The sequence below is a fragment of the Athene noctua genome, chromosome 2, assembly GCF_965140245.1.
Source record: "Athene noctua chromosome 2, bAthNoc1.hap1.1, whole genome shotgun sequence".
Classification (NCBI taxonomy): domain Eukaryota; kingdom Metazoa; phylum Chordata; class Aves; order Strigiformes; family Strigidae; genus Athene; species Athene noctua.
The window spans coordinates 99,672,067-99,689,361 of NC_134038.1; the positions used below are offsets into that span (position 1 = coordinate 99,672,067).

At 37.7% G+C, this 17,295-nt stretch overlaps 1 protein-coding gene across 3 annotated transcripts in view; it reads right to left on the reverse strand.

Moving 5' to 3' along the window:
• KIF13A (kinesin family member 13A) overlaps positions 1 to 17,295 on the reverse strand; it is a 113,224-nt gene that overhangs the window by 51,871 nt on the left and 44,058 nt on the right. For all 3 annotated transcript variants that reach the window (XM_074899732.1, XM_074899731.1, XM_074899730.1), the window contains exons 4-7: positions 12,489 to 12,549; positions 2,541 to 2,633; positions 1,885 to 2,065; positions 811 to 898 (exon numbers count right to left, since the gene is read on the reverse strand). In XM_074899732.1, the coding sequence (XP_074755833.1) occupies positions 811 to 898; positions 1,885 to 2,065; positions 2,541 to 2,633; positions 12,489 to 12,549 (423 nt within the window). The remainder of the gene's footprint in view (positions 1 to 810; positions 899 to 1,884; positions 2,066 to 2,540; positions 2,634 to 12,488; positions 12,550 to 17,295) is intronic.

The following is a 17,295-nucleotide window of genomic DNA, read 5'->3' on the forward strand; positions in this document are numbered from 1 at the left end:
GCTGAGTCTTCCGAGACAGTTTAACGAAAGCCATCAGCCAAAAACTAGGCATGAACAAAATTTGCTAGAATTTGAACAAAGGTAGTTTTCAAAGTACACAATTCACTGCAAAAGCCGCAAAAGCAGTTTTTCTAACTCTATAATATGTACAGATGCTCTGGAAATACAAAAATCCTCATAAAAAAGCAAAACGGTTCCCACACAATACAACACAAAGTGAGTATTTTTTAAAAAACATTTCCAAATCAGCTTCCTCATAAAACAAAAGGCCTATGCAATTCATACAACTGCACTGCTTTAATTATTTCCATTGTAGCTATAGTAGTTCATTAGCTTCTACAATACTGATTTATTCCAATGTGTTTTGGTAACTCAAGTGGGCTCCGATGCTGTCATGATTTAAATTACAAATTATATAAGCCACGTTGTAGCTCATCATGCAATACACCTGCATAAAATAAGAGGTCATATTCAACAACAAAATCAAAGGAGTTCATGCTGAAAGACTAATATTCTTATTTTGGAAGCCTCATATTTCCTGTGTTAAGGAAACATTGTGTTCTTCGTGTATACTATATACATTGAAAACTGCAAAATGGATACCACCATTATATTTTTAACCAACATAAAGGCAAATCCAATGGTTTTACATGACATAAATACTCCTGAAGCAATGGAGAAGATCTTTGCGATTGCTAGAGATCATAAACATTCACAAATCAAGATGTCTGGATTAGTTTATCTTGTAGAAGATTCCTACTGCTTACGTACATAGGTGTTATTTATAAACTTGTCATGGTTTAGATTTACCTCAAAGTTTGTAACAGCCAGCTGAGACAGGCCGTCTACATATGGCCCCAACACTTTGTGCTCTCGAACCTTAAGGGACTGCCGACTCCTATGGAATAAAGCAGACTTTATGCACAACCCACTAGTGTGAACTTTATTGAAAAACAAAAATTATAGTATGAAATAAGAAACTTCTATATAGCAGAAGTTAATTTATGTCTTCCAATTGTAACAGGAGGAAAAAAGTCTTCCAGATTTTTTTTTTAACTAAAATTAACAATAAACATTCAAATTAATCTAACTGGTTTTAATCTATATACATGAATTATTTTAATGCATCCTCCCACCCCAGTATTTGCAGCTGGAACAAAACCTAAAATGCCTTATTTGCAGGAAGAACGCTGACAAAAAAGGAAGCAAAAAATCCTCCCCCTTCCCCCCAGAAATTTGTTAAAGCTTCAATTCTTCTCGCATTTTCCACACCTTATTGTCATGTGTCAAGTAAGTCTCAAATCTACCTTCTTAACTAGCTTGCATACTTGTTCATATAAGTCCAATTATGTTCAAGAATCAAAATAAATACCACATATCAATGCTGGGTGGAAAAAACCCTATCAAACTACCTTGTCTAGACATCTCCAAGCCAGAGAGCCTAACAAGTAATTTTGTGTAGACAAAACAGAAGAGCGCCATGATATATTCTGAGGTACTCTTCCACATTCAAAAAGTTCAAGAACCAAGTTGTAAATATGCTTCAAACTCCTAGCTGACATAAATTCTTACCTGAATACAGCCTGGATCATATGGCAAAAATACCCCAGAACTTACTTTCTGGTAAACTACTTCATACAGTATTTGTTTGCATTGTTATGACAGTATCCTAATATTTAAATTGATCCACACCAGTTACTACTTTATACACAAGCTTTACGTGGATATTCTCTTCTTTCTGCTGTTTGGTACCTAATCTTTCTAAAGAAGTCATATAAACATACATTCTGAAAAAACCTTCTCAGGGACTTCCAAAAGTGGTATCTACTTTTACAGTTTCAAACAAAAATAAGGGAGGCTGTGGGGGAGAGCCAAACTACTCACCCTTTCGGGTCAAGCAAATCTCTGACTTTCTCATTGTAGATTTCCATATAGGACACTTCCACTTTAAAAGTATGAGATTCATTTTCTTCCACAGAGATTCTCTGAAATAAAGCACAACAGAGCCGTGGGATCAGACCCAGCTGCTCTGCATTGCCCATCATTGAAAAGGATTTTCCTGAACCTAAAGGAAGAAGGGAGAAGAAAATGCTTTAGAATGTAGTTTCTGAGCTAGTCACTTGTTCACGAAGCACATGTTTTAACTCTCTTTTTACTCCCCCAGAAGCATACATCAGAACATGACATGCTATCCCAGACAAATAGCTTGCTCTTTGGACTACAAGGTACAGGTAAACAAAAAGATAAATTATCTTATAGGTTTCCTTCAGCAGGGCCATTACTTGGGAACCCTTTGAACACACTCAAACACAAAAGACTGAATGAGCCTCCACAGTATGAACTACTACTTCCACGCTTTGAAAGTGGCCCCAACAGGTAGTAACTAAGAACATATTTACAGATCTGCTTTAAGAACTTTACATCGTCAGTGGCTGTGCTAAATGTTTGACATTTAACATTATATTTCAAATTACAATTTTAAAATATTATCTAGCTTAATATTTATGTTTTGTTCTTCCCCTTTAGCACAGGAGACTCACCTGTCTGTCCATAGGCAAAAATACAAGCATTATATCCCTGAAAGGCCTTTTCAAGAATTCCTTCTCCAAGGCACTTGAACACCACTTCTTGACCTAGAAAATAATTTAAGTTTACTGTACATTGAATAGCAGAGTAAAATTTACTGAGAACAAGAAAAAGAAGTTCTCAAATTATTTTTTTACTATTGAGTGCACTGGTGAACAAACAAATGATTTCACATACAACTGAGAGACAAGTTCAAAACCACTGCCTGAAACTAGTGTAAACAGCTACCTCTGTGTTTAAATATATTGCTGGTTTTCCTGTGAAGGAAGCAGTTCTTCAAATGGTGTCATATAAGTTGAATGGTTAGAAAATAATGTAGATGTCTAAATTTTGTATTATTTTAGTGTAAATTTTGCAATTAATATACATTCTTTAATCACAAACTATACACAAAACAGATCTGTAACAGAATTGCAATGACACCCATCAGTGAACTAGGATATTAGAGGCACAACAAATATCATGCTAGAATTAGTTAGTAGTAATTCTCTTGGGAACTGGCCTCAAGTTTCACCATAAGCTATTATGATTCACCCTGTGGCAAGGTGATGCTGGAACCAAGATAAAAGCATTCCAATGACATTCAAGGAGGAAATACATATAAGGAGGCTGCAAGACTTCAACAGAGCTGTTTGAGGACATATTCTGCCAAGTCCATAGTTTGAAACATCAGCTGAGGACTTTCATAGTCTGAAAATTGTCTCCCTGTACTAGGCAGATTTTTAGAAGTGCTTCAATGTTTTAGATGTAGAAGAAGAAAGCAGGCATAGGGGTTTGGTTGGTTTTGGTTTGGGTTTTTTTATAGGAAAGCCCAAAATTCGTACACCACAAAGAGGATCAGTGGGTGCTCTGCTGAGTTCTGATCAGATAATTATACCAGCTGTGTATAGACTCAAGACAAGCAGAGCCAAGATAAGGACAGTATTTATACACCTTATGGTGTTAAGTTTAAAATTTACATTCACTGCCTGCTGACTTTCTGAACAGCTGTGATCAGCTGCATCATTTTGGTAAGTTAGTCTCAGAAGTTATCAGTTACAATAAATGATTTTGTACAGTGGATGGAATAGTGACTTCCATAGTTCTCAAAATGGAACATAATGGCATAAAAAAATCTAGCTATACTTTTATACATTGCATGAGAATATTTATACTCTATCGTCCTTTAATAACTGGTAGCCCACAAAATTCCTGCAGAAGAACCTGTGGAATGATTGCAGAATGATTTACAAGTATGTAAACAGGACTAAGAAGTAATACATTACTTGTTTTTCCTTTACAGAAGAGAAATCAGGTTAAAGTTTAAAAAAAAAAAAATAGTGCAGTGATGCCCTATCAAATGGTCTTCGTGTATCCTTCCAGCTGGAATTTCTAAAATTCCAAAGTGTCACTGTTCCTTGGATTGACACAGTTCAGACATGTTGAATACAGGAATTAAAACCAGAGGAGAATCTGCTGTACTCTGGAATAACTCCATCTCCTTCCCCATGTACATTCATTCACTTCTCGTTCAACTCAGAATCATTTCATCATTCTGTAATATCTTTTCAACAACCTGGAAAATAGCTATAGAGAATGTTGAACTACTGAAGAATGCATGAAGAAAATGCATTAGTGGAAAATTTTAATAAGAACTTACAATACATAAATATTTGCTTTCTAACCAAATCCTGAGGGCCCATTTTGAAGTTACTAAATATCAAAGAGGCAGGGAGCCACTTACTATGAGGAAGAACACAAAATCAAGCAAAGATTGAATCTGAGTATGATTAAGAGGGGGAAAAGCATATATATTCTGCCATGATTGTGAATGAAGAATAAAACCATTTGTCAGAAGAGGAAAAAAACTTTTATTACCCAGTACTAACCAGCAATAACCCAGTAACCTTCTCCATGTCTCCCAAGAAAAAAACCAAAGCAGATACCAAAATGTTATAAAACTGTGCACAGTCATGATAACCATAGGATGGCCTACAGGATTCCTTACTGCTAAATACCAGGGAAGGAACCCAGTTTGAATCTCACAGGCAAAGCTGTTTAGGGGTTTTTTTCAGAAGAAATTTAATTTTCAGACATGCAACACAAACTGAAAGTCAATCAGACACTAATGCTTAGTTCTAAACTGGTATTTTTATTACAGTTTTTAAGAGCTCAGCAATACCAACATAGACAAATGGGTCATTAACAACTGATGTTTATAGTAACCAGTCAAATTATCATGGGATAAAACAAGATTTGTTTTTAAGTGCACTCAGAGAAAAGAACACAAGACCTTAAACTTTAATTATGCATAACTCTAGTTACATCCCATGTGGCAGTGCCCGTAACACTGCAAGGTGTGAAACTCTACTAACACACTGTTAGGGATGCTCTGTTAATTGAAACCTGAGAAACACTGATGGATGCCCACCCAGTTCTGATGACATACTGGAAAGCAACATCAAGACAATATGGAAACCTTTTCCACTGTCACTGAACAGCTGTAACTCTCTTCGTATCTTCCACGACATTATCTGTGCATTTTGACACGTGCAACCACAAGCTTGATGCCAACAGTAGGGGGGGGGGGGGGGGGGGGGAAATCTAAGAAAAGTGAAATGAATAACTTAATCTCTCAGAAAGTCACTCTGAGCAGGAAGCTGACCCTACAATCTTTCCATCAGCTCTTAGGACTGAATATTTTCACAAGAGCATTCTGACATGTTCCTGACATTCTTCCATAAACATATAAACAAAGATAATAAACATTTATTTTTTAGCAATAAAATAGCACTAAAGATATTGAAGATTTCCACATCTGAAATGGTATCTGTGACATACCTGAAAGCTAAAAGGAATCCTCCTCTCAGATTTACATTTTTAACCTACATATATTTCCTGGAACTTTGAAATGCCACACTTGTGCTATTACCATGCATCAAGAGCATTTAGTATGGCACTTTGAAACAAAAATGTTTTTTCACATGTTCTCTACCTACTAAGATGACTATGTATTTCAACGGCAAAGATAAAAAACAAAATAAAGGTAGCAAAGTGTGGCAGTGCACATGTTAACAGTGGCTATTAAATTAATAATAAGTCTAAAATAAAACCTGCACATTATCTACTCACAGAGCTGCATGTGAAAATCTAAGTTGGAATCTCTGAGCCGACCTAAATTAACAGAACATTTAAATTTGGAAAATATGTAAGATAAAAAAAGTCCCTGAAAATCTAAAGATAAATACATACCCCGACATGCAAGAATACAACACGCATTTTCAGAATGAGGTATTTGTATCTCTATGTTCCTTCCCCTTCTCTTCCTCCAAACCAGCCCCTTACAGTTTCTGAAGCTCCAATTGGGAGAACTGATTTGACAGTGTTCCTATGGAAAGCTACACACTGCAGAGAAACCCTGGGATCTGTTCTCACAATCTGCAAAACGAAGCTGTTTACAAATAAAGTTTAAACATTCTCAAGTTTGCTAGACTGGTGACAGCTGACAAAAGAGAGAGAAGAAAAGGGAGGGGAGGAAAAAGGGCCACACCCTTTACAACAAGACTCCCTTTTAAAAAGGTAGTTAACAGTTACTGTCTTTCCTAAGATCTGCTCATTTAGTGACAAACACATTCAAGATGTACTATAACAAAAATTAATTTCCGTGTCTAGTTTTTAGGTGTCTAGTATTTTTAGTTCACAACTTGAATAGGGTCTTAAATAGGGATAACTGTCTTGTATCAGCACAGATTCATTCAGCCAGGACATGACTCCCAATGTTATGACACATTGGGGCCATTCCTAAAACCCCCTACCTTATACAGTAAAAACAACAAAATACAGCAATACAAAAATAACAATATACAGCAAAAATACTTGGTTCTAGCTATGTGCAACACTGAAAAATCAAGTCTCTTTACCGCTTAATCTCTAACACAGAACTTTTTAATAAGGAAATCTTGACAGCAGTAAATTGCAGTTGGTTCCATGATCTAATAGTTAAAATAAAACTTGTTCTGTGGAGATCAGAATTATTAATGTTCTCCTATAGTTTTAAAAGAATATCTCAAACATGGAAAGAGAGATGCCTATGGCTCACCTTAGCAAGAACCTAAAAGCACAAGAGCTAGCATCATCTAACTACTGCAGCCTAACACTACAGTAGTGACAAAGTATTGCAGTCTTTAATGTTCAAAGCCTTAATTCACTAAAACATCTCCAGTGCTTCAAATCAGGTGTTGGAACATGCTGAAACATTTTAAGTGCCTGACCCATAAAGTGCTAAAACCATACTGAACAACTAAGTTTCCCCCAAAATGTACACGTCAGGTGTCAGCTGTGTGACACCAAATTAAGTCCTACATTCTATTAGAATCTCCTCAGAAAAAAAAAAAAAGACATCAAGGGAACAGTAAGAAAGGAATAAGTGTCTCCCACGTAACAGCTTAAATGTTAGTCAGAACTTCACACAGACACTCATGTCTGATCAAAATCCACAACTTACAATCTCTCATGAGGGTAGAAGCATACAGTTCTTTAAGCAAACTGCCTTTACAATCTCTCATGAGGGTAGAAGCATACAGTTCTTTAAGCAAACTGCCTGGCTTGTTTCCTTTTAAAAGTCAGTGAAAAATGAGTAGTCAAGCATAGATCCTATAGAATTAAAGCTTAGCCCAAAGTCAGGTGTTTAAGCTTTCAGGACAGTGCAGCCTGCAGAAACACAGAGCTGAGATTTTAGGCCAAACATGATGCAGCTTAGGGTGTTTCAAGAAAAAAATCACAGACAAGTCGATACAGCATGTGGTCCTTAGAATGGACCTGCCTAAGTGCTAAGATAGTTATTTATATCATCTCTTCAATCCTTCCCAAACTGAAGGGTTTCTTTCCTTCCTTTTAAAAATCCACTTCATAGCAGACCTCAATAGGCTCTTACTGTTGTCTAGGCTTGTAAAAAGAATTCTTTGTTCTCGTCTCTGAGAATTTCTCAATGTCCTCTTCTTCACCAAAATTCCAAGCCGTTTTTTGTCTCTGTGAGCTGTTCAAGGCAAGTAGGTATGTCCTTCTACATGAACTGACTCTTGACCCATTCAAATCGAGAAACAAATGGTAATAAGCTATTCTGCTTACTCTCCCTCCTCAAAAAAAAAAAAAAAAAAAAAAAAAAAATCTATTTCATTGACCTATCTTTGGGTTTCATTTTGTTGTTTGGGGTTTTTTTCTTTCTGACTAGAGGTTCATATTCTCACTAAATACCCAACTATGTATTTCACAATTAAATCATCAGAAAAAAGGTGTAGGAGCTAGACTGTGATGATCAGCAGAAACCCAGAGGTTTGTCATCACTTCCTTGCTTGGAACAACACAGCCACAAATTGTTTGGAAACACACAGTATCAGTATTCAGAATAATCCTCCCTCTACCTGCTAATTGGTTGGATTTATGAAAAAAAAAACAAAATCAAGCCCCCCAAAAAACACCAACGAAAAAATCCACTCACTTTAACATAGATTAGAAACACTGCATTTTCAGTCTTAAGAGCAATTTAGAGGGGGGTTTTGCATCTTGCATTCTCTAAGATGGGATATCCACCCCTTGCAGCATCTGAAATCAAAGCACCACTTTCTCAAAGGTCTTGTAAGGACCTTACTCCTCTTCTGTGCTCCAGACTCCCTGCTGTCTTTATGAGAGATACAGTCCTGAAAGGACAGCTGCAAAGGTGCCCTCAATGTTTTTCGTACATTGAAGGTTACCTTAACTATTTCTGTTAGTGATAGTGCTGGATCATTCTAGAATTTTACAGCCCAATTTGTACTTCAGTGAGAAAAAAAAAGCTAAAAAAGCAATTCTGCTACTAACAGCAACAATCCCAGTGTTTTCAAATGCTGGAAAGAGAACGTAACTTTCAAACTGGAATAAGATCCCTTATACTTCCTGAATATGAGTTAAGAAAATTAGTATGTAGAAAATAAGCCTTATGTTCAGCCAAAAAAGTTGAAGATATCTCACTGAGTAAATTTAGCGTAAGAGTAAGAGATAGCTAATCCCATTTCAGGGTCAGGCCCACTCTCCCACAGCCTGAGAATTGTTACTAGTTACCCACATGATTAAATTTATCCAAACAAGAATCTCACTCCTGTGCAAACAATAAGTACCAGTAGTGTTGTAGATCAATTAGCAAAGTGAAAAACAAAACCAGCCCATGCGTGATAGCTTTAAGAATCCTGTGACAAATATGCATTTCAAGGAGAGCACAAACTTTGGCTTTGTTGACAAACACAAAAAGTAACAGGGAAGACGTATATACATAAGTCAACGCAGAGTTCAGATGGATGTTGTCTGTGGTGCACACCATTCTGTGGGTTTTCCAATGTCCCACACGTCAATTGACAAAATCTTTAATATAATATGATATACACAATAGATCTTTTCAATGTAATGCAAGATAAGCATGTTCTGGTATTGCAGAGAGCAACAACTGATAGAGTAACCTAGTACTTGAGAAGTTCTTGTTAAACCTTTCATTGTCACATCTTCCACTTTATTTCTGTGATGCAGAAAAAGGGGGTTTTCAAGTAATTAAATCTGTCTCACATAACTTTTTTCTTTTAAGAATTTTACTTAAGCTTGAAGCTCATATATATATATATTACATTTATAAGCACTCTAAACTTAGCTTTTGAGCTTTATGTGTTTCCTTTTAATTGTGCAACTAATCATTGCTCTTGCCAATGACATGAAACTTGCACATCCACATGGAGTTACTTTGGGCAGGGAGTATTTAATGCATCTGTCTAGCTTCGGGATCAGCACCCATTCTGTAGTCCAGCATCCCACCAAGAACTTACAGTTTAGCTCAAAAACAGGCTGTCAGAATCATCTAGGACAATGGGGGTTCCACAAGGCAAAGGAATTAACAAAAACCCCAAACAAAACCAGTTATCGTCTTTTTTGTTTAGTACAGTAATTTAGGCCAAGCTGTGAAAAAGATTTAGGGCACCTTAATACTACAAATAGATAAAAACTGAAATCTTGCCATCTCGGCATTGCGTTTGTTGGCTCTAAACCAAGAAATGCTACTGTAGTATAGGACAGGATCAGTCCATGAACAGGTAAGTGAACAAGCCAACAACCCAGTAATTTTCCCCTGAACAGTTTTGTTGGTTTTTGGTTGGTTTGTTGTTTTTTTTTTTAATACTCTGCCAAATTCATTATGTCCTAGAACATGAAGACTGTAAGTCACAAGTTAACTTCAAGACCATACAAAAATTAAAAAAGAAAAAATAAAATAAATCAGTGAAAGCATTGGTTTTTTATATGCAAGTCACATTCTCACCATATTTCTGGGGAAAAAAAGAAGAAAAAAAAACCCTCACACCAAAACCCAAGGAAAACAGTTTTGGGCTTTTCTTTTCCCCCAGCAGGAACATTATCTGGAATGGGGAAAAAAAACCACCTTATAGTTTTCCAGCCAGTAAGAAAACTCAAGAGATGCAGGTGACATCTTCCTAGAGTCCAGCCCAACAAGAAGTTCACCTGCATACACGTAATAAAGCTTCAGTTCTCAGATAAGACAAATTCAATGACAACTTCTGAAATAAGCTGTAAAAATCTAGTTGCGACCCAAATTAAATAGACTTAGAACCCAATCAAATTCACCAGCAGATGGGTTAAACCAAGACAAAACCAAGTTAACTGGTTAAGGGAGTTTCTCTGGTCTATCTCTTAGAATCATAGAGTCATTCAGGTTGGAAAAGACTCTTGGGACCATCGAGTCCAACCATCAGCCCTACTCTACAAAGTTTCCCCCTACACCATATCCCCCAACATCTCATCCAAACGACTCTTAAACACATCCAGGGATGGGGACTCTACCACCTCTCTGGGCAGCCTATTCCACCGTCTGACCACTCTTTCTGTGAAAATTTTTTTCCTAATGTCCAGTCTAAACCTCCCCTGTTGCAGTTTAAAGCCGTTCCCCCTTGTTCTGTCACTAGTCACCTGTGAGAAGAGACCAGCACCAACCTCTCTACAATGTCCTTTCAGGTAGCTGTAGAGAGTGATGACGTTTCCCTTCAGCCTTCTCCTCCTCAAACTGAACAGTCCCAGCTCCTTCAATCACTCCTCACAGGATTTGTTCCCCAGGCCCTTCACCAGCTTCGTTGCCCTCCTCTGCACTCACTCCAGCACCTTGATATCTCTCTCATATTGAGGTGCCCAAAACTGGACACAATACTCCAGGTGTGGCCTCACCAGTGCAGAGTACAGGGGGACTATCACCTCCCTACTTTTGCTGGTCACACTATTCCTAATACAAGCCAAGATGCCGTTGGCTTTCTTGGCCACCTGGGCACACTGCTGGCTCATGTTCAGCTGCTTGTCAATGAGAACCCCCAGATCCTTCTCTTCCAGACAGCTCTCCAGCCACACCTCCCCAAGCCTGTAGCCATGCATGGGGTGGTTGTGGCCCAAGTGCAGGACCTGGCACTGGGCCTCGTTGAAGCCCATCCCGTTAACGTTGGCCCACCGATCCAATCTATCCAAGTCTCTCTGTAGAGCCTCTCTGTCCTCATGCAGATCGACACTCCCACTTAAATCGGTGTCATCTGCAAATTTACTGATGAGGCACTCTATGTCCTTATCAAGATCATCAATGAAGATGTTGAACAGAAATGGTCCCAACACCGAGCCCTGAGGAACCCCACTTGTGATCGGCCGCCAGCTGGATTCAGCTCCATCGACCACCACTCTCTGGGACCGTCCAGCCAGCCAGTGCTTGACCCAGCAGACCATGTCTTCTCTACACATAAGTTAGTACCATGGTGCACACAATTGATGCAGCTCCCACCTGCACGCTGGAGGCACACGGGGCCAAGTCTGGGTGTGCACCATCACCTCCTTCATTTAAAAGAAAAGGAGGCATTCAGGCACAAAAAGAGGTGATGCATGCTCCAATGGCTCTACCAGCCTGAACTATGAATACTGTCCAGTGTACCTGGTCAGTGCAAACAGTTACTAAAGATGAACCCACACAGAACTTTTTTCCTCAAGAAACCAATCTTTGCTCAGGCAAGTAAAAAATACAGCAGAATCTATGATCAAGTGCAACCCCTAAGATTTGGGATTTGATACTAGGGGCTATAGCAGTAGCACATAACACAAGTATATGATAGTTCATTTATTAGACCACTGATCTCAAACTTTGAGCTAACTAACCTTATCAACCTTAAAGACTTCTTATGGGCCACAAAACTTCATAATATGAATATCTAAAACTGAATGTTTTTTTTTTTCTCCTTTCCATGGATCACAGCCTTGAAATTCCAGTATTCAGAAGTCTCTCTATCAAAACAAGTCCTTTTGTAAAGTACAAATATGTTAATACACAAATCCAAGTGGGTTTCCAATCTTGCCTGGATTATCAAGTTTTTGGGAGGCAAGAGTCAGAAAGCTGATTGCTCAGAAACATTAAGGATCTGAACAATCAGACTAGGAATGACTTGAAAGACCTGAAATAACCACACTATCTGAGAACATGCTTTATTCTTCTACTGTGCACAGGAACACAAAGCATTGAAAATGCACATAATCATCACCAGCATTAGTCATCGATGCAGAACAGAAAGCTTATTTTACGTGACAGAAACAATCCTCACAAAAGGTTCTTCCAAGGGTTGGAAGAAGAACACTATAGCTTCAATGTAAAAGCATCCCTCCTGAACAGTGTACCAGGCACCTTAAAGCTTGCGTTCTTTCCAGACTGAGGCACTAGCACTCACATGACTCAATCCCAGTAAAAATGAGGTCTGCTTCTGTGAAGTCACTCAAGCATCACAGTACAAAATGCAAAAAAAACTCCAAAAAAGCACAAGCTTTCATGTGTTCCCAAATTATATACACTGTCAAATGCATAGAATATAGTTTACCTGCATATTTTGTGGTGTTTGATTCATCCATGGACCAGAAGCAGTGATCAAAGGCAAACACCTGTAGAAGCACATAAAAAGACAAATTAGGAACTCTGGCTACAAGACATTTTTCTTAAAGCAGTACAAATCCATGACTTCAATTGCAGTTAGGCTCTGCTGTTTCTATGGATCCTAAATCAGAACTGTAAAAAGGCTTCATCAGCAGGAACACTTTTAGGAAGTCTTGAGAGTTGCAGAACTGCAATACTTTTCTATCTGTATTACACACAATACAAAATACTGCTTACTGTATCCTTTAACACAGACTTCAAAACACAGACAAAACCTAGTAATTAGCTCCACTCTTCTCCAGGCACTAATGCTGACAAAAGTTTCTGCCAACAGTAATGAAATAGCACCAAAGGGACTCAATATACAGAACTTGGCAAGATGATTTTTTAGCAGTCATCAGTCACACAAGACACACAAAAGTTTTACCACGGGTTGGACTTCTAATGCTCAAAGAGCATTACAAGCCTTAAGGAGAGCAAGTAAGTAGTATCAGATTACCTGCCTAAACTAAGAGTACAGAACTGGATCTCTGTAGAGGAAGCTCAAAAACTACAAATAGAAAATGTAGCTCTACTCGACAAACAAGCTATCAGACCCTGCTCTAATGAAAAGACTTAATAAACGCCTCAGTCAAGAGTTCCAGCTGGGTAGAAATTGAATGAGATTCAATATTGTTCTCAGTGGTCTTGTAGACCTGTAACAGTGTCCTGCAAAAGCACCTAACACAATGGGCTTTGAGTCAAGTTACTTTTTCTGCACATCTGAGAACATCGTGGTATAGACATTTAACACTGTTGACAACTTTATATTGCCACAAACACACCTTAACCTGCAGTTTGTCTTCCACATTTTACCATGGTAAACTGACCGTGGATGAGTTAATTACATAGATTCTATTTATTTTTTTCTTTTGGGGTCCCAAGAGGTGGGGGAGGCGGAAAGCCAAAACAGCCTTCTTTATTAAAACTTTGCCTGGGCCATGATTTTCTTTGCCTAGTCTTCCAACACCTGATCTCCTTAGTGAGACAAACCATGCAGGTCAATGTAGAGCAAGATCCACAGGCTCTATTAGAAGAAATGCTGAACTCCCTCTGAGACAAACCCTGAAGTGAGGAAGATGACAGAACATTTTGTTTTGGCTTTTCGGGATGTGGAACATCTTAGATTCCCTGTTATTGCAGAATTAACATGCAAGCTAATCTACGAATACATTGTAACCTAACTCTTCCTAAAATGTCTGGTGCTGCAAATATTGCAGAAGGATAAAACCAGGTAGCCCAGTAACCTCACTTCCTTCTCTTTCCCCCAGCTTAATGCAAACACATCAAAAGGCCTGAGAGAAGACTGGAATACCCTTAAAACAGGCAGGCAAACATTTAAAAATTACTTTGATAGGTGATGACAAAAGAGCAACCCTGAACATTCCCAACAACAAATAAACCCCATAATAATAATAATAATAGTAATAATAATAATAATAATAATATAGCAGGGAGGTCTGAGTCACTGCAGCACAAATAGAAAGACACAACTTAATGAATCAGGACATTCTCTCATGTAACTGAGTCAAAGACGTGTTTTTTCCACTGAATTGCAAACAAAATACAGCAGTTACTTCATCTTATCTTCAGACCTCCACATTTAAGGGGCATTTAAAATTATTTTTGTGCATTTGTTCATTGTCTTCAAATCTAAGCATAAAGAACTCTCTGTCATCATTAAGAATGCTCTAACCCTTCTCCTAACTTTTACAGCCCAAGAACTACTGTTTCTCTTCTCATATTTCACTTCTACAGAAATTTTCCTCATGGGACTTGATAACAATACCTAATCTCTTGATGATCAAGCAGCGAACAGTTCAATTACAAAAAAAAAAAAACCAACCACCAAACAATTGTAAGGATCCAAATCTACCAGACGCCCATTCTTCCCCCTTGAAATTGTTATCTGCAGTGGATCACATAGCCCAGGTAAAAAGGTTACCCAGCTACACAAGCTCACGTGTAATGACTTAAATGTCAAATACGGCAGTACCACAGGCCAGTTTAATCTACTGTTCTATACATTTTCCCCTTGGTTAACATGGAAAATCGTGACAGGATTATTCAGTGACTCCTAATTTAAACACTGATCTTGCAAAGAGACTTTAAAAACTGGAATATGTACTTGCAGTCAAGTGTTTCTTGTAGAAAAGCAGTTTTTATTTGGATTTTTTTATAAGGTAAAAAATTGGTCAAATTGATTTTTAAAAGTTAAAAAAATATTATGCAATAGGAAGAGAAAAATTCTGTCTCAAGATAAAACAAATGTAAATACAGCAATTTAGTATGTTTTCATACTAAACATAAAAAGCCAGGACATCAACTTAAGTCTATTTATAAAATCTGTTCTGGAAAATTGCCAGATCAACTAACAAGATTACTCAAAAAAGTGTCAGACAAAAAAGTGGAAATTGCTGGGGCCTGTGCTATCTGCAAAACACGGAGAGCAGCTGCATAAAACTCCCTTCTTCATTAAAACAGGCAGGCAAACATTTAAAAATTACTTTGATAGGTGATGACAAAAAAGCAACCCTGAACATTCCCAACAACAATTTAAGGAAGCACTTAACCAAAGCAATTTTCAGGACAACTCAGACCTTTGGGAAAACAGATTCCAAATGCAAAAATTATCAGTGTAAGAAATGAAGCGTACAAGAGCAAGAAACTTGGTCCCAATCAGTGAGGTCTTCTGCACGTACACAACGAAGGCATTTTATGGGAAATGCCTGTAGGATAGCATCCCATCTGAAGAGTGACCCTTTTGAACATCTTTTCTGTATGAAGATGATTTGCTAGTTTTATACTTTCCTGACCTCCAGTGCAGGAACAGCAGGACATGTAGTCCAAGAGCAGCATGTAAGCATACTTGGGGTCAAGATACAGAACCTGTGCTATGAGGAAGAAGAAAAAAACCCTTAAAGTCTCATCCAAGGTGCTCCCTTCCTTCTCCCATCTTCACTGATTATTATTACTTGAAAACAAAAATGGTGGGTATCAGTTTTTTCTTTTGATAGGAGTATGCAGAATAACTTTAATTTTTTCTCCCCAAGATCCATTTCCCTGAAGAAGGTATTAAAGTCCCTGTCAATATGACTATCAAAGCTATCAGAAAGTTCTGTTAATGCTGAAGTCTCAAACTCAATTGTCAGTACTCAAACTGGGCATTACTGGACACTGACAATAAGTTTTTCGCTGTCTGAAGAAAAGAAAAATCTTTATAACAAAACTCTATCAACCAACTATATCAAAACTACTATTGAAACATTTGAACAGAGGTATCTGTGACACACAAACAGAACTTCTAAAACTTCAAGTACCCTTTGTGAATTAGTTTTTAACTACATTTTTGGAAAACCTATTCCATTTATGTGTTTCAACATTAAACAGAAAATAATTGCTTTTCTTTTGAAACTCAAAAGTTTAAAATTGCTACCTATATCTCCACTAAGATTTCCTGAACTTTCAGTTATTCTTTTAGGCATTTGGATGAGTATTTCTGCTTTTCTAGTGCTCTGATGTCAACTCCATAGCCACTGTACCAGGAAGCTTAACGTATTTTCAGAAGGTAAGCAAAATGGGAGAACCATGAAAGACAGGTATACACCTACTTCAAGTGTCTGCACATGCTGGCATCCAACCACAAGCAGACGTAATTTCATACAGGTGTTGGCCAGTTCTCACAACCAGACCAAAATTATTCTGGGCTTTTAAATTACAGAGAGAACTAACAAACAAGCCTCAAAATTTTCTTATTTTTGCAAGATTCTATACCTCATATTTCATCGTAGGATCGAAAAGAGAAAGCTAGATAAAAGGAAGCTGCCAAGAACCTGCCACACTAGGATAGTAGCTTCTAAACCAAACACTTTGAGTGGAGCTAAGGGACCAAGAGGGTGGCTTTTTCCCAGCTCTATTATTCCAGTGTTTTTCACTGGAAAATTAATTTTCCAGTATTTTCAGCCTGAGTGGTATGACAGTTGTAAAAAAGCTTGGACATCACATTTTGGACATCTAGAAACAGCCAAGTAACAGACAGAACTACAAGCAATAGAACATGACTCACCAGGACAGATCTTGCACAATCGGAAGTTCATAGTAAAAATAAGTGTATGAGCTTGAGTACGTATACTTTGTACATTCATTGTAAGAATTCTAACTCTCATAAAAATGGAAAGTTATCAGAAGGAACTAGCCAGGAAGCATGAGATCCTGCTTCTACTGCATCCAGAGTCATCATGAATGTGCACGTTACCCTAGGTAATAGCTACATAGGCCATTTCTAGGTTAGAGAGAATGATACTGGGAGTGTTAATAACGATTAGAAATTAAACAAAAGACTTGTTCTGGTAACCACAAAGTTTAAGTAAAGAAAACATATGGGGCTTTGACTCAGTTTTCTTCAGCAAACAGCTCCAGCAGTTTAAGACAGATGTTGATTATTGTTTTGCTAAGGAGGCAACTATAAGTTATGGCTTCCACAGCAAGTCCATGCATCCACCACATCAGTAAAAAATCTGGGGTTTTGTCTGGATTTTACCTGTACTCGTGGTTTAAAATGAGATTGCAGATTTTAAAATAGAAGAGCCGTTGTGCTTGACTGCTACACAGGAGTAACTTCTCACAGGATCAGAAAAGACAGCCAAGGGGCATTCATATTTTAAATATCCAAAATAGTATTCTGCAGAACTCATTTTTATTAAAGCCCCTGATCA